General features: G+C 44.7%; 1 protein-coding gene across 1 annotated transcript in view; it reads right to left on the minus strand.

Moving 5' to 3' along the window:
• Positions 1–18,179, minus strand: part of STK17B (serine/threonine kinase 17b) — a 120,518-nt gene that overhangs the window by 75,084 nt on the left and 27,255 nt on the right. The window contains exons 2-3 of the mRNA XM_086955406.1: positions 15,697–15,849; positions 4,309–4,521 (exon numbers count right to left, since the gene is read on the minus strand). Of these exons, the coding sequence (XP_086811532.1) occupies positions 4,309–4,521; positions 15,697–15,818 (335 nt within the window). The 5' untranslated portion in view covers positions 15,819–15,849. The remainder of the gene's footprint in view (positions 1–4,308; positions 4,522–15,696; positions 15,850–18,179) is intronic.

Raw genomic sequence — 18,179 nt, forward strand, 5'->3', positions numbered from 1 at the left:
TCCTGCTTTGCTGTACTGACCTGCTGGCCTCCTGTCTAGGTGAAAAGGACTGGACCTGCATCACTTCAACCCAGAAACCAGAGTGACTCCAAGGGCTAGCTAGCTGGCCACCTGATCTGAAATATCAGGGACACCAACCACGGCACCTGGACTCTGCCATCTATTAGTCTACCCTGCAAAATGGTGCCACCCCAGTCTTGAATCCCTCGGAAGTGGGCTTAAGGTACTTGCCATCAGAACTGAAGCAGCGCCTCAGCTCAACAACGAATCCCCAAGCTGAAGCATTGTCGCTGTTGCATGGACTGGACCAGTCGCAAAAGAATCGCATTACAGCAGCCTCCTGCATCTGGGACAAATGCATCACCTTCTGAACCGCCACTAAGCAAGGTCGGCCCGCGCTCCATAACAGTCGGCCTGAACTTGTGACTCTGCCCTAGTCCGGCAATACCACATATATCAAATAGCGCCTTTTGCTTCTAGGCCCTATGTTACCTGAAAACTTCGTTTTGGTCTTGTTTTATGTATTAAATTCTGCTTTCTTTTTCTAGCCTGTGTGGGATCTTTTTGCGAGGTATTTTCACTGAGTTTCTGTTTGAAATGGTGCACAAATACTCTACACATTGCCTCCAAGTTAAGCCTGACTGCTCTGTGCCAAGCTACTAGAGGGTGAGCACAGATTAATTTAGGGTTTACCTGCCTCTTACCCCGACGTGGACTGTGGTTGCTACTTGAACAGGGCTCATACCGCAGTCAACCAATATCCCAATTTATAACAATATTCATCATGCAAACTTTCCAACCGTTATGAAGTAATGCATAGTTCTTGAACTATTTGGTAAAAGCTCTTTAGAATGCAGCCCTGAAGAGTCCTCTAAACGGTGGCTTCTGCAAACAATAAATCTCAACCTGCCCCCCGAAGTGTGTGCCCACACCACTGGATTCAAGCAAGCCGGGCTGAAGACGGCTGGAATGCCAGAAACCGGTCCTCGAAAGATTGTTTCCGGTCCAGGGAAGGCATGGCTTGGCAGTTCGGGCTGGACTGTTCCCATGAGGCACAGGGTCAGACTGATTTGCATATGGTCATGTCTGAACTGGGGTGGTGTGGAGTGCAAATAAATGATGGATTTTGGCCAAGATCTCTGTACTGGGATGAATGTATGGCATTGTTCTGCATTCCGTCCTGGGATGAATGTATGGCATTGTTCTGCATTCCGTCCATCACCTGTGGTTTTTGCATTTGTCACCCTGAGTGGGATGGGTATGCTCAGACGTGAGTCCCATGCACTCCACACCACTGGATTCAAGGAAGCCGGCCTGAAGACGGCTGGAATGCCTCAAACCGGTCCTCGAAAGCTTGTTTCTAGTCCAGGGAAGGCATGGCTTGGCAGTTCGGGCTGGGCTGGACTGTTCCCATGAGGCACAGGGTCAGACTGATTTGCATATGGCCATGTCTGAACTGGGGTGGTGTGGAGTACAAAAAAATGATGGATTTGGGCCTAGATCTCTGTACTGGGATGAATGTATGACATTGTTCTGCATTCTGTCCATCACCTGTGGTTTTTGCACTTAATGTTGAGCAATCACTGAAGTAGTGTCTTATGCCATATGCATATAGGACACATGAAAGGGAAATCTGCAGCAATCTCATCAACATCCTTATGAGTCTTACGCTAAGATATCGGATTATGAGAAAATGCCATGACCCTATCCTACCAACTGCTCTCTTAGGAACTGAACTGGACCTCTTGAGATTCACAATGAAGTCTAACTGATGTGTACCCTTCCAAAATTGATTAAATAAAATTATCTTCGAGATGCTTGCTCAGGCTTTACTAGTATTAACACATTTAGACCATATAGGAACTTAGGCTGGGGTTAGCGATCTGGGAGAACCTAGGAGTGTGTGTATAGCTGGGCTAGATTTTTGGGAAGTTATTAACATGGCATGGATTAAGATGAGACGAGGTGCCAAAGTTATTGTTTCTTATTTACTGGCAGTTTTGATTTATTAACCAGGATATGCATCATGTAAACAGCATGTTTTTGCGGAATGGAAAATGTGTTGTTACATGAATGGCTTACAAAATAATTAGTAAAACCTTTTTTTTTCCTTTCTTAAACACACTTGGTACATATTTTGGTTAATATTATGGCCTCAGGAATTTGAAGCAAATCGAGGAACAAAATAAAATCAGAGCTGAACAACTAAAGTAGCAAATAAAGATAAATGGTACTAAAAGCGTGAGTAAAGGCAAATCATGTTGCATATTCAGTGGCATAAAGTAGCTATTCGGAAAGGTTAACATGCATTAAGAATTGCTGCTAAATAGATCCCAAAGCTTTAGGAAATAGAGGTTTCTAAAAAAAAGATAACTATACACGTTTAGCTCACACCATTTAAATTGTTACTTGCCAACAATTATTTATTTCTGGCATGGAAGCACAGAAAAACAATTGTATTAATAATGCCATTCCTACTTATGACAGTAAAATAGTGTTTGTTAGCCATACACTGCACTCAGTGAATACAACTGCATCTACACACTTATTTTGATAAAAGATGGGCCTCTTTAATTCTGAACACACCACACCTTTTTTCCTGGCTCCACACATTGGGGCTTATAGAGGCAATTATTTTCGTGACAAGCTTTTTCAAATACCTACTGCTTCATCTTCCTCACCTGATATTTTCCGTTCGTTCAAGAATACGCTGTTGCTTATGTCTAAGGCTTTGCCATTGGAATAGGTGCAGATTTTTAATCACAGTCAGTGCCGTTTACTATTCTTTCTTTAAAATCTAGATTAAATCGGTCAAACGCCAAGACGGAGGTTACATTTAGAAACTGAAACTTGAAACACCAGCATCAGGTTTGAAATTAGCCGCGACTGATTCAGCTCTAAGCAGCCAACATGTTCCGGTTTGGTTCAGGGATAACGCGCATTTTTCAGCTGACATCTGGAATATACTAGCCATAATTTAAAAGGAATTTCCTAGGGATGAATGAAGCCCTGAAAGACGTTCCTTGAGGGCCTCTGTTCAGAATCAAAGTATTTTTAACAGTGAAAGTAACTTGTGAAGCCTATTTATGTAGAGTTACGGAATTATCCTTAAAATCTTAACAGAGAAAACTTGACTGGCTTCTAGAGCAGACGTCTGATTAGCCTGTCACTTTGCTCATTTAAATCCTACCACCAACCTGTAAACTGACTCATGTTTGACTGAAAACACGTTGTGTACACCAGCCACGGAAAGTATTTCAACGAGTCAATGGGAGAGGGCTATTGGATCGAAAGGCCGGCATGTGAGGATTTAGCGGTCTTCAATCGTCGAATTGTTGGCGAGCTGAGTTTCTAACCATTTCGAAGTCATGGTTTCACCCAAATTCACGAAAGAATTAACCACGTGGAACTGTGGTGGGTGCCATGTGGCAATTCGTGACACATTTATGAGTGATGCACACTTCTTGGGGTTGTAGGGAGAAAAAGATACTATTCGCAAAAGAAACCACTAGGTGGCAGAACGATACCGCGTTGTGTGCTAATCTACAAAAGATAAACTGGGGAAAATCAAACATTGAATGGCAAAACCGCAGGCTAAAGCCAGCCCCTGATGAAGACTTCATCTCACGGACCACGTAGCCATATCATAATTACAATGTAAGGTTGTAGAAAAAAAAAAATGTCAATGCGTGGGTTGAAAAGAACCGGAAATAAACTCAACTAAGAGAGCATTTAGTTCTCAAGAACCCTGCATTTTGGCTCAACTTACTTTCTTTTTTTGTTCAATTTACAGGAAGGTAAAGTGTCGCTATGAAGCAGCACACTAGTACTCTCCACTTACACTGATTATCCAGGTGCAATCAGTCTAGAAGGATGACGGAGCTTTAACTTATCTTTTTCTTCATAAACTTACTGGCTTCTGAAATCCTGCGTGGTTTTAGAAACAAGGCCAATAATAACAGCGTAATCCCCTTTTCTGTAGGGTTTCGGCGCAAATTGGATAAAATCCACCCACTGATGTAAATGACAAAACCGTTCTGGAATAAAAAAAAAAACAAGGGGCACTGACGGGCCAAAACGTCAAACAATGCTTGGAGAGTTTTGACAGAAAATGAAGGACACCAAACGCAGGAACCTGTCAGAAAGACAAAAACTATAAACTCAGAATGAAAACATCTGAACATTTCAACACCATCCGGCACAGCCAGAGAATGATTCAAGAGAGAATCTTTTTATGTGTGGCGCCTGTACATTCTGCAGTAAACTAGATATTTTCTTATTAAAATACACACACACACACACACTTACTATTCAAGTACTAAGATGATTTCATTAGTAGTTTCATAAATTTCATGGAGATCAGCAATTCTTAAACTCGGCTTTGCCAACTCGAGTACCGCAATTTCATGGATAATCTCCGCTCTGCAATCTTGACCTCTTCTTCTCTTCTTTAAATATTTTGCTGCATATTCCCGCCCACTACATTTTTCAAAGCACTTTCGAACTACTGCAAATTTTCCTCTGCAGAAAGAGAAAGTAGAAATTCAAAATTGAAGAAACGATAGACAAACTGTACTTTTCAAACAGGGGAAGAAGGGTAACAGTAGTGTTATAAATAACATTGATATAATACGAACCATAAAGTGAATTCCCTCTTTTACAAATTTTAAACAATTGAAAAATAAAAGTTGGACTTAGCCCAACAAAATTAAATTTCTTTAAACTGCAGAATATGTTAAAGGGACTAACATTCACAGAACTATTGATAGAGGTCATTAATGGACAACCAGTCACTGGTTTCGAGGCTCACATGATGGACGTGGCGATTTATGGGAAATCACACAAATCCATCCACCATACAATTGTGATAAAAGAAGAAGTTATTTATCTTGGGAATCGCTCTTTCTGGGGAAGTGCCTTTCAACCGCAAATTCCTCAACTTGTTAATACTCCCAGGTGTCAGACTAGATCCAGACTCTTGTCCAGCAATTTCTTTGTATGTCAGTAGATGGCATGCAGCGGCTCCTTGCTAGATTTGTGCCACCCCAAATGTAACATTGAGGCCCTTCATAGTCACCAAATAATTTTCTATCTGTCCGTGCAGTCAGTCTCAGAGCCTTAGTAATTACATTGTGCAGCTTTCCAATATGGATTTTTTAATGAAATGAAATGTGGGTTTTTATAGAGCGCGTGTTTGCCGTGGCGTCTTCGTGCTAGCTGTCCAGGTTCTGTGCAAGGAGCCGGGCTAATCAGCTAAACTTTGTGAGAGAATAGCCATGTCTTCAATGCCTTTCTGAACATTAACTGATTGGTTAGTTTTAGGAGATTAATGGGCATTGTGTTCCATAGTTTTGGGGTCAGATGTAGAAAACTTCTGCCACCCCACTTTAATGTTTTTATCCCTAGAACCACCAGCAGAGAGGCAGTTACCGATCTAAGCTCTCGTTGTGGTGTGTAGCGTCTGATATGAGAGTTAAGGTAGGCTGAGTCAGCCCTATACAGAGTCTTATGCAGAATGCTCATAGATTTGAAATAAATCCTTGCCTGGACTGGTAACCAGTGCAGGTCTCAAATGGCGTGGCTTATGGGGCTAAACTTTGGAATTTTGAGAAGTAGACGTGCCGCCGCACATTTTAGCGTCTGTAATTTGCGTATCATGCTCTTCTTTGCTCCCAAATAGAAAGGGTTACAATAATCAATTTTAGACAGTATCAAGGCCACAATAACTTTATTTTTGAGGCCCATGGAGATAAAAGGTAAAATCTTTGAGGACTTTTAAAGTAAAAAAACAGGAGGAAGTAATGTTGTTAACCTATTCGGATAGAGAGAGCTGGTCATCTATCTTAATCCCAAGGTTTTTAACTTGTTTAACAGGCTGAGGGCAGGGTCCTGCTGCTTCTGGCCACCAGGTAGAGTTCCAGATGGAAGTAGTTTTTCTGAACATAACCACTTCGGTTTTTCCAGTGATTAATTAAAAAAAAATTGTCCAACATCCAGGTAATGATGTGCCTCATGCAATTGCTAAAATTAAATGCCACTTCTTCAAGTTTGGATGTTAAGGAGACAACTATTTGTGGGTCGTCAGCGTAACATACCACTTTAAAACCATGGGACCGTAGGAGTGTGGCTAGTGGGGTAACGTAAACGTTGAACAAGGTGGGGGAAAGCGATGATCCCTGGGGAACCCCACAAGGCAATGTGAAGGGATGCACTTTATATTCTTCCATTGTAATGGATTGCTCTCTACCAGTTAGGTATGACTTTGTTCACAATTCCTATTTCGGCCAGGCACTGAATGAGAATGTGGTGATCAACCATATCAAATGCGGCCGATAAGTCGAGCAAGATCAGTATGGCCTTCCCCCCTCCATCAAGTTGAATTAGTATATACTCAGTAGCAGCCATGAATGCAGATTCTGTGCTATGACGTGGACGGAAACAGTCTGGAGAGTCTGGCACAACGCACCAGCGCAGTGTTAGCAGCCTTTGCTTTGGTAGAATTAGCGAGTAGGCCATCCTCAGCTAAGAGCTGTCTTGGGTCTAAGTGATCAGCCTCTCTTCCTCCTTCAATGGATGAGGTGAAGAAAGCTGGAAGGGCAATGGACTGTCCTATGTAGAAAGGTGTGACAGCCTTTGAGAGAAATGCTGCATTAGTACTGAACACTAGCTTGTCAGGGGAAAAAGGTAGTAAAAGTTTACTGGAAAGAATGCTTGTAGTTCACTCACGCAATGAGCTGATGTGATCATTATGAGGAACACCATCTTTAAGGTGAGTAATCTGAGATGGCAGCTATGCATTGGTTCAAATGTAGTGCACATAAGTAAAGCAAAAACCAGATTGGGATACCATTGAGGAGTAAATGGTGTTGATGGAACACCAGACATGAAAACTTCTACCAGCGTCCCACATAGATTGTATTAGTCAAGGGACGCCTGGATGCCAAGAAGATACTCACTACTTCAGAGAGGAGATAAAAAAGTTGTCAAGTGTCGACTCTCAATCTCCAAGTATAGAGGTGTAGGTTGTGAATGCTTGGGTGCAGGACTCTGCCCTGCTACTATAACCAGAAGGGACATCCGAATTGAAGGGCAGATGCTCATGGCCAGATGTTCTGGGTACCACACAAATCAGGAGCCGATAGGATGAAGTGGCCAGTCATTCCCGACATTCTTCAGAACTTTGGGCAGAAAAGGTACAAGTGGGAAGGTGTACAGAAGTTACAAGCTTCAATCCAACTGAAAGGAGTCTTTCTGCAAGAACAACCTTGGTAATGCCAAATCTCGAAAGTTTGGACATTGCACATTCTTGGTGGTTGAGAAAAAGATCAAGCCAGGGTTCTCCCCAATTGTGGAAGATGCATTGTTCTACTTCTGAGTGCAGCTACCATTCATGATCCGCTAGACAGTGCTGGCTCAGTTTCTCCGCCTTGGCGTTTAAAGGTCCTGTCAGATACTGAACGACCAGAGAAGTGCTCTGATAATAGCCATTTCCATAGGCACAAGGCCTCTTGGCACAGGACCCACGGCCTTACTCTGCCCAGTTTGCTGCAGTATCACATAGCCGTGGTAGGGTCGTTGAGAACCTGTTGTGATCCTGAGCCAGAGAGGGGATCTGGGTTTGTCTGCCCCCTCCTGGCTTTGTATGCCAGCATGCTGAATCCCAGAGAGAGTAGAACTCCACTGTAAATAGCGCACACACCAAAGAACTACAAGGCCCAGAATGCCCTGGGACAGCGTCCCGCGCATCATGGCAGGAGCCGCCTGCCCGTAGGACGTCTATAAAGCGCCACCCTTTCCTAAACATGGGGCTTGACAAACTTCCTGATTATCCCAGAGGATGCAGCGCCAAGCGGATGGTATTCCCCGCTGGAGGACGAGCGCCGATTTCCTCTGACGTTGCCGAGCCCATGTTTTGCCACATCTTGATCTATGCGGAGCCTGAACCAGTCACAGGTACTGTGGTATTGCCTAGAGAGAGACATTTCAGGTTATCGTGATTTCTACAGGGAGTGACCGCCCTTTCATGTATTTAGGAGTTATAGTGAGGGTGCAGCGTGGATTACGCTCCTCCAGCACTCCTGACCTAATTTGGACAAACAGTCTCCCAGATGCTGAGGGGGTTGCTTGCTTATTTTTCTTTGTGGATCCGCATTAACTGACTTGAACAGCGATTGCGGCTGCTCTGAGTATACAGGCGGAAACTGTTCCGTGAATTGCAGCATGCGCCTGACTTTCTCTACTGAATTGCTGCAGGAAGGCGCAGTGCTTCACAAGCCTCCCCATCTTCCAGAGACTACTGCAACAGGAGGTTCTTTTTTCTTATGCTGTGGGCACCTGGAACAATGTTCTTGGTCCTGGATTCTACTTACTTCGGAGTCATTGTGGTCTAATGAAGTGAGTGAGGGATCCCTGGGGTGGCTAGTAAGGGAGTGTGAATGAATGAATGAATGAATGAATGAAAATGTACTTGGTATAGCGCATGGCTACCCTAAGGCATCCCAGCGCTTTGACCCAGGTAACATCACCATCACTCATCGGAAAAGAAAGGTTTTCAGTTGTTTCCGGAACATGAGATGGTTCGGTAGGAGTCGGATGCTCTCAGGAAGATTATTCCAGAAATTGTCCGCTTGCAAAGAAAACCGCCGACCCACCGTACGGGATCTTTTGTTCCTAGGGACTGGCAGAAGATTGAGTTCACTAGACCTAAGGGTTCTGGAGGGTCGGTATGGACAGAAGAGAGGGTAAAGAATATCTGGACCGTTGTTTTTGATGGATTTGTGGACCATACACATGGCCTTGAAACCTATCCTCTCCTGAATCGGTAGCCAGTGAAGAGCACGCAGAGCAGGCTTAACCGAGCTGTGTCTAGGGACTTTGACCATAAGTAGAGCAGCGCAGTTCTGGACTGACTGCAGAATTTTGATAGTGCCTATCGGGGCGCCAAGATAGAGTGCATTGGAGTAATCCAATCAGGAGATGATCAAAGACTGGACCAGGAGCCGCCTGTAATCGGGAGGAAGGAGGTTAATAATCTTCCTTAATTTCCTAATCAGGCCAAAGCATGTTGCGGCTACCTTCTTTGCCTGCACTTGAAAGCCGAGGGGGGTGGTCAAGCCAGACTCCCAAACTCTTGATTTGTTTCTTTGGGGTCGGAGGGGAACCCAGGCAACTCGGCCACCATGGATTAAGGTTCAGAGGAGCCTTGTAACCCATGATCATGATCTCAGTTTTAGTCCCATTTAGTTTCAAAATGAGGCTTCCATCCATTCACAGACCTTAGTGAGACAGGGGGACAGATTGTTTGGTCCAGAGGTCCCGTCTTCAGACCTCGTGAGTGAGACCACCAGCTGGGTGTCATCGGCATAGGTGACCAGTTTTATTCCCCAGGGAAGAACCACCTCGGCCAAGGGCCTTATATAGATATTAAATAAGGTGGGGCTTAATGAGGATCCCTGGGGAACACCGTAGTGAAGGGGGAACTGTCTTGAAGTGTGCTCCCCTTCAAAAACAGAGAATGTTCTTTCTGCTAGGAAAGATTGAAGCCATTTAAGAGTAACCCTGGAGACGCCAGCCTCGCCGAGGCAGCTGATCAACAGGGAGTGGTTGACCGTATAGAAGGCTGCGCTGAGGTCCAAAAGGACCAACGCAGCGCAACCTCCGGCATCTACAATCTTCCTCGCTTCCTCCACTACCACCACCAGGGCGGTCTCAGTGCCCTGTTTTGTTCTGAAGCCAGTTTGAGTTGGGTGAAGTACTGCTTCGTTCTCAATAAAGGCGGATAAAGCAAGATTTACATGCTTTTCTGTGATTTTACTCATCCCTGGCAACAGGGAGATAGGGCGGTAGTTTGACCAGTCCTCAGGGTCAAGATTGGCTTTTTTTAATAGAGCTTTGACTCTGGCCTGTTTCCACAGTGGGGGAACCACTCCAGTGGAAAGGGAGGAGTTGATTAAGTCCCTCATAATTGGTACTACCACCTCAGAGACTTGTTGTAGGGCAGAGGGCGGGGCAATGTCCGAAGGAGAGCCTGATTTCAGATTCTGCAGAAGTTTTTCTACTGTGGAATGATCTATCAAGGGCAGAGCATCCAGAGTAGGTGAAGAGACCAATCGAGTAGTGTAGTATGACTGAATGTATTGCCATGCCTCTACCTCATGAGTGATTCCTTGTTGTTTTTTCCTGAATGTATTGCCATGCCTCTACCTCATGAGTGATTCCTTGTTGTTTTTTCCTACTGCAGTTGTCCAAGAAGGATTGTGACAAAACGCTGGGCAGCTCTTTCTACCAAGCGCAGTCCGGACGCTATACCTAAACCGCAGTGTTTATGGTTTTCTCCATTTCCCTTTTGCCCCTGGGGTACTCCTTTGTGCAGTGGTGTTTGTGTTCCTCTGTGTGGGGTTGTTCCCTCGGGAGGAAGGGGGCTTTCTCCACACCATCGTCCCTGCTGGCCGATCTTTGAGGTTAGTGGCTTTCTTGGTTTTATGCTACTGACATCCTGACAGAGCCTGTGCCCATTCTTTGCAGACTTCTTTGATACCTGGATGGAATCCATCAGGTCCCCTTCATGCTGGGCCTTATGAGACTTAAGATCCCACTGCACAGCCAACATGAGCCACCTGGCATTATTCACAAGCAGGATGCAGGAGGCCAAGAAGCATTAGAGCTGCTCTCACTGAGATCCAGGCCATGGGTTGAAACCTAGTACATCATGGTCTGAATGTCTTGGAGTCATTGAGGCAACTGAGACTAATTTAATTTCAGCAACCACGCATTAATGAACACACTGACTGACACTACCAACCTCAGAAAGAGGACTACCGACATGAATTCGTAAGGCTGAAGGGGAGCCCTGAGAACTGAAAGTGCTCATGGCATACCTGAAACTACAGGTTACATCTCTGTGACTGCAGGACGGGAGGTCAGACATCACAATGGTCCCAACTGAACCACTCAAGAAGACGCTATTCTCCAGGCCAAAGCGTATGTCATATCTGGCAATGGCCTGACCATGATGCATGATTTGTTGGAGGTGATTTGTGAAATCATCCAGGACAGCTGGCAACATTTCCACCACAATGTCCGACAACTAATGCAAACCGCATCCCATGAGGAAGGTGGAGTTCACAGAGCGAAAGGAGAGGCTGGTGGAGAAAATTAGTTTGGGAGGTATCCAGGCCACTGGCATCTTGAAGGTCTAAAAAGTGCCCTAAATCTGTGAATTATCATCATCATCAGCGTCAGTCGGTATGTGTAAAAGCAGCCTCTTTAAAACTGAATATGATCAGGAGCAAGGAGGTTCCAATGTCGATGGAGGTCACAGCGGATTTCCTGCTTTGTCCAAAAGGACTATTGGCTCCCCTCCCGGCATCATTGGTGCGGCATCAATGCTCAGGTTGGGAGTATTGTGGCGCTGTAATGGGCATCAGGCTTGGTTGGGTGCAAGGTCAAGGAGCAGTCAGCAGTGGGGACAAATTTGTTTTGACACCTGGGGCTATTCACAAATTAAGAAATCTGTAGTTTGAAGTATCCATTAGGACTCCGGTTAGGCCCAGTGCTTAATTTGTAAATGCTAAATGCGCAGGCTGCATAGGCTTGCTTCCACCTCACACCTCTTTAATCCACTAACAGACACTCCCTTACACTTTATCACCCTCTTTTTTTTTTAATTCAGCTTGAAATAGGCATCACCATATAGACAAGCAAACACGATACATCTTAACAAGGTTAATAAGAACAAGAAAAATTAAGCCAACAAAGAAGAGGGGGAAAATCGGAATAAAAGAGCATAAGCAAAATCATAGCATTACAGAAAGAAAAAAAAAATAAGTAAACATAAGATGCAGTTGGTCCGGGCAGTCTCTAAGCCAGTCCACCAATGGAGCCCAGATCTTTTGGCCCAGCTCCCGCCGCCTTTTTCCCCTCCTCTGGAAGACGGCAGATTCTAAATTATAGTGTGCCAAAATCCTCGTTCTCCAGTTAATAAAGGTTGGGGCATCCTGACTAATCCATTGCGATGTTATACAAAGCCGCACTAGTGACATAGCAATAAACAGAAAGGCAGATGCATGTCTTGTTCTCTTGTAAAAACAATCGCCGTCACAGCCAAATATAACTAGCTCTGGTGACCATGCAACCAAAATATTAAATCTAGAGTTGATAAACAATTCTATATCCTGTAAAAATAAAGCAAGTTTGGGGCAAGAAAAGAACATATGTATATCGTTGGCAGTCGCCAGGCCACAATACTCTTAACTCCAAGACCGCACCCCCTACCCCCAACCCCAGGAAACCTGGGAGAAAAAGAAAGAAGTCTGAGCATAGCAAGCATTACACTGCCTAAAGTGAGTTCAGAAATTCTTTGGCCTGAAACTCAGAGGTAAAAAAATCTGGTCTGGTCCTGAGCGATAATTTTTAATTTGGATGGAAAAAGTTAAAAAGATTGGGCCCATTTTGACGGCAAGGGAGCTATTAGCTGACCAAGCTGCCACCTACGCTCAACAGTAGCTGGGCACAAGTCAGACCTAACAAAAAACTGGCAGCCGTTGCCAGACCGTTTCCTGTCCGGGCGCGCCAAGTCATAGATTGTTTCTCTGGCCAAAAAAATTATTTAAGCATATAAGGATAGCACGGGGCTTGTCAGTATGGCCTGGTCGTTTCTTTAGTTTGAATGGAAAGCGATGGGCCCGCTGGATCTCAAGCTCCCAATCCCATTGTTTGACCTCAGGGAATGCTTCCGTAAATAGCTCTACAATGAACTGCCTGACATCCGACCCCTCCCGGAACTCCTAGGACTCTTAGGTTGTTGCGCCGGGCTCTGTTTTCAAGGTCCGTGAGCATCCATACAATGTCTTCCCTTTGAGCCTTAATTGAATCTGTAATACTTTTTTGGGGGGCCATATTGTCTTCACGAGTAGAAATCCCCTCTTCCGCCTCCCCAATTCTAGAGGCGATGTTTGAGCAGGTCTTGGCCACTCTCCGGATAGCATTCTGCACCCTACGGCATGTCCCTTGGGTGCGAACGCTTTCTTGCCGAGTCACCTCACGATGGACCATGATGGTCTGATAAATCACCGCCAGGGTCATTTCACCTGAGGGAGAATACGGGAGATTAGCCCCATGCTTATTCCCTACATTGGTAGCAGTGACAGCGTTACTCTCCAGCCCAGGTTGTAGGGAGAATGAATAGTCCCAGGTCAGTGACCCTGCATCGTGGCCAGATACTATAGCCCCTTGGTCTCTAACTGCCGTTTTGGACTGTGCGGGGCCCAGAATGTGAGCTCAGTGCCTCACATGTGCGCCAATCCCCCATTTCACTATCATCATCAGTCCAGTCTTTTTCCTCACCAAAATCTTCCTCAGAGGAGCCTGTGTGGTCTGAAAGAGAGTAATATAGGTCACCCCTGCCATATCCTCATTGGAGTTTGAGCCTGGCTTCCGTAGGGCTTTAGAACCAGTTGCTTCCGAAGTTACTTCATTTAGCAATGATGATGGGTGTTGACGTGATCACTGCGGGAGCCCCTGTGATCTGAGATAGGGCTACAGGTCCCAAAGTTCCATTGGGTTGTGGAGGATGGACCATATTTTCATTAGGAGCTGTTAATGCAGGAGTAATGTTTAACCATCCTAAATGTGGAGCCGCAGCACTATCTGACGGGACCACCCTGTCAGCTACTGGCAATAATACAGGGGAAGTAGAAGGAGATGAAAGACCAGAATCCATTATACCCATATCCGATGCCGAGGTAATTACGGGCTTTGGAGATGTGACCGCTACAGCAGCCAGTTGAGTTTTTTTTACTTTTGACAGCCTGCTTAGCCTTGTCTGATGGCTTGTGGAACATCGTTGGCACAGTCCTCTTCGACCACAGCGCAGCCACAGCGGGGGATGCAGGCTCAGCAGGGGGCTGCCGATCACTCAAGCTCTCCATCGCGTTCCAGCCCCCTGCTGTGGATACCGGCGCTGGTGCTGGCGCCGCTTGATATGCCTCAATAACAGCTTTCACAGGGCCGCCTGCCCGATCGAGCGAGGTACGACCGCTGATTGCAGGCACGGCAGCTTTTCCCTTTGGCAGCATCCCCTCCGAAAAGATGACTGGCAGAAGAGGCGAAACCGCACTGCAGCCAGAGCAGGGTGATGGAAAACCAGCCTGCCACAAAAGGATCCAGTGGGTAAGTTGACAGTGGGAGAGTTGACCTCAGACGACAGGAGAGCACCAGAGCATCACGTTTTTGATAAATATGCGGTGCGGCTAAACGTAGCCTACAAATTTTTTTCAGGAATGTTCGGGGATCCATAAACATAGATTTACAGCACAGTGGTGAGCGAGTGCCTTAGGCAGCTTGTCCGGCCGAAAGTACGGCCGCCACCTTGCCCCCAGAATCCCCACTTTATCACCCTCTAGCAGGTTTTTTTTTAAATCTTTCCGTCCTCCCATTGTCATTGTTTTTACGCCTCTCTCTTCCTCCTTCTTTCCCCCTTTAGTGTTTTTTTCTCTTTTGGTCTGGGACAAAGTCTGATGAGCAAAAATAAGTTCTGGCACCCAAAAACGCCCTACAATATCGACAATATTGTGTTAATGTTTTAAACGAGACAAAGAGCTATTGGTTATGTGCTACACCCAAGGGCACAGGGAAAAGGTTCATACAATTTAACAGCTGAACCCAACAAACCACAATTCTTAAAACAATTAAAATAATCTGTGATAGCTATTGACTCCAGAAAAGAGTTTAAAGAGAGAATTCCTACTTGAAAAACCAAAGAGATGAGCTGCCCAATTCCTCTCTTACGCTGAAAAGGTAAATATACACATCTAATATGTTGGTGTTTACTTTGGAAGACAGGTTGTGAATAAAACACGTTTAGCAAGAAAGTCTCAAAATACGTCGCCCTTAGTAGGCAAAAGAGCAAGTTTTGCCAAGTGCATTTTTTTAGTACAGTCAAACTTTCACTACTAGATGGCACACTGCCCTATTCTTTCTGTACCCAGAACCCATCAATCAGCACTTCTGAACGACACTAATGCATTCACTGGAGCATGTTAGGCGATGTGTTCGTAATTTCATATGAACGAAACAGTGAGAAGTTATCCCATAATCCACAGAGCTATCCTAAACAAAAGCCACAGTGTCACCGCAAGAAACTACTACTGTTTTAATGTTTTCCTGTTTTACCGGTAAGTCACCTCAGAATTCCACCTGCCAACATGCAGAAATAAATATGGTCCTAACTAGAAGAATCAAAGGCAATGCAAGCCAAGTAAAGTTATTTCTTGGTACGTGGCAGTGAACTATAAAATACTAGCAAAATCACAATTGAGATCTGTGAACTGCAAGCCTACACTACTGCCTAAACATTCAGAGGACTTTAAAAACCATACCCCATTATCGTGTGGTGTTTATAATTTCCCAGATCACCTGAATGTTGCTGCTGAATGCTGATTATTTAGATAATTTTCCACTCCCTCAATTTGTACGGAGCAACTTAATCAGCAAATTAATAAATAAATATATAAAGGAACCAAGTACATTGGCCATAAAATTCGCCATGTTACAAGCTGTGTGTGACTTTAATGGATCGATATATTTATAAACCTCAGAAAATCCACTGAATTGGGCGGGCGGGCGGAGGCCTAAATTTAGCAATGGGATTTTCACTGCAGTGTCATAAATACTCCTCCTGGCAGCAACATTTCTTACCTTCCTAATTCCTTATCAGAAACTGTGTACGCGTTCTGAAAGTTTTCAGTCTTGATTGGAGTACGGATAGTGGTGGACAGAAAACCTGGAGGGACTCTGCTTTCGGACTTCCTTCGAGACATTGCGTTTTCAGCAGTAGTTTGCTTATTTCACCTGACAAGGGAGCGAAACATTAGAGCCATTAAATTGCGCCACAGCTTATGTCTTCCGGTTTGATGCAAGCACAAGCTTCATCTGAAAACAAACACTGGCAACGCCAACAGGTCTGGGTTAAATAAGACACCACATGCAAACACAGACTTGCAGAATGAAGTTTCCATACAATAAAACATTGAACAAGACAACCTTTGGCAGGGCTTTTAGTGGTGGTGTGTAATTGGTGGTGGTACTGGTGTTGGCAGTGGCAACAAGACTGTGGTATAGCTGGCTGTTAGTGCACCCGAAGCACAGTAGCCAGGCATGTTTCCATTTACTCCAGAAATCTGAGAGGGGCGAAGACCTTCTGAAATGACCAGCTGCCTTCGGAGCGATAAATAATGGAATGCAACACAATTAATCCAAGAACTTTTTAAAAAGAAAACTGTGGTAGTTTCATTTTCTGAGTTAGACGTAAGACCCACAATTCATTAAATATAGATGTATCAGCAGGACTATAATGAAGACTGCATTCGTTCCCAGATCCTTTATTATAGTCCTCGGTTTCTATATGGAAAAAATACAGAAATGCAAGACTGGAATGATGCCTTCATTAAAGTCCTGGGTGTATTTCAATGTGGTAGTACTGGCAGTGCTGTGATGCCTCTCAGTTCCTGCACGTTGCCATTTGACTTCTTTCAATCAATCAACCAGGGTGTTTTAAGCGCCCTACTCAACCGTGAGGATCTTAGGGTGCGGGGTGGGTGCACAGATTTGTTCAGCAGTATAGCCAGGTCTTACATGATGGCACCAAAGAGCTCCTACAGCTCGGTTTAAACGTGCTCCTCTCACTTTTCACAAGCTTGAAGCCACATACTCCATTCAGGCCCAGGATCTCAGTTACTCGTGCAAAAATGAAATACAGGACTGGGGAAGGGGTGAGTGTTTGCTGGCTTCCGCTTAGATCTATAGCAGTACACATGAGGCCCATACTAAGCGGCAAGAGGGACAAAACCATAGAAACGGCTAATTCAACCCAACACTGGGCGTTGTGGGCCTTTGTTAGTTGCAGTTTGGGTTTTCTGAATAGTTAATTGTTTTGAGACTGTGCACCTCTGCTTATGAATGCGAATTTACCAGACTCCAAAGCCATACTTCTATGTTTAGAGCTACTGCAATTGTAAAACATATTGTACCTTCAATATATGACGAAAAACTTGTAATACATATATTGTGCCCAACTACGATGACACACCAGCCTGCAACATCTGCGACTACAGAAAGGGAGCTGCATGCTTTTTGAATCAAATCAGAAGGCTCTTCTCATCTGGATGTGTGCCCAACGAGTACCCTAATCCACCCTGAAGGAGGCTACACAGGCATTTGGGACATGGACGGTTGGTGGCAGCTAATAGAGGGAGTCACAGGCCTTTTACTTGAACATCTGGTTCAGGAATCTACGGATCTTCTGCATTAAATACCAATTGACTGGAAGAAGCCCTTTTCCCATATGTGGTTGATCGGCGACATGCCATGGATGTATTGTATGACGTTTTAAATTGCAACGGTTACGTGGGGGTGGTACCCTCCAGGTGGACTAAGTAATTGCAGCACAAAATGTTCTCTCTACAAGATGCCTTTAAGGACGGTACACCTTGTTACCTTTCCTTTACAGTCTATGCAGTCTCTGGGAGGACTAACAGAATCCACATTCAGCCCCTGTTGAACCAGAATCCTGTCAGAGATTCGAAGTGTGCAGATTGCCGGTTCTGCCTAGAGAGGAGATTAATCTTGCTTTGGAATTCTGAATAATTAACCTTTGATCGAAACCCGGTACCCCAGCTCTGGGTTTCTCTTTGTCCTGCACTATGAACTATGTGGGAACCAGAGAGACCCACATCGTAAGGCTTCACTTCCAACTGGCTTGCTTATTTAATAACATATTTGAAGAAAAAAGCCTAGTTCTTGAAAAACGGAGTTGGACTTAAACATGCTGCCTTTAAAAAAATACCAAGGTTTTATTTTGAATTTTTTCCTGCTAGAAACATGCAAGTCTTTTATTTAACTCGAATAGATCATAAAACGTATAAAAATACTTTTCAGATTTTCTTTCCTAGTCATGCAAATCAAAATCAATCAAGCAAGGGAATTGTCAGTGCACTACTCACCTGTGAGGGTCTCAAGGCACTGAGGGGGAGGGGTCAGCAGAACTGTTTAGTCAAAGAGCCAGTCCTTGAGGGTCTTCCTGAAGATGTTCAAAGAGTACCGAGTTGGGAAACAATTTGTCATGTTAAATCCTTTTATAACGTGCAATAGCTACTCCGAGGAGTGTCCCAGCGCGGAATCAA

Source organism: Lissotriton vulgaris, chromosome 2_1 (genome assembly GCF_964263255.1).
Source record: "Lissotriton vulgaris chromosome 2_1, aLisVul1.2, whole genome shotgun sequence".
Lineage (NCBI taxonomy): Eukaryota > Metazoa > Chordata > Amphibia > Caudata > Salamandridae > Lissotriton > Lissotriton vulgaris.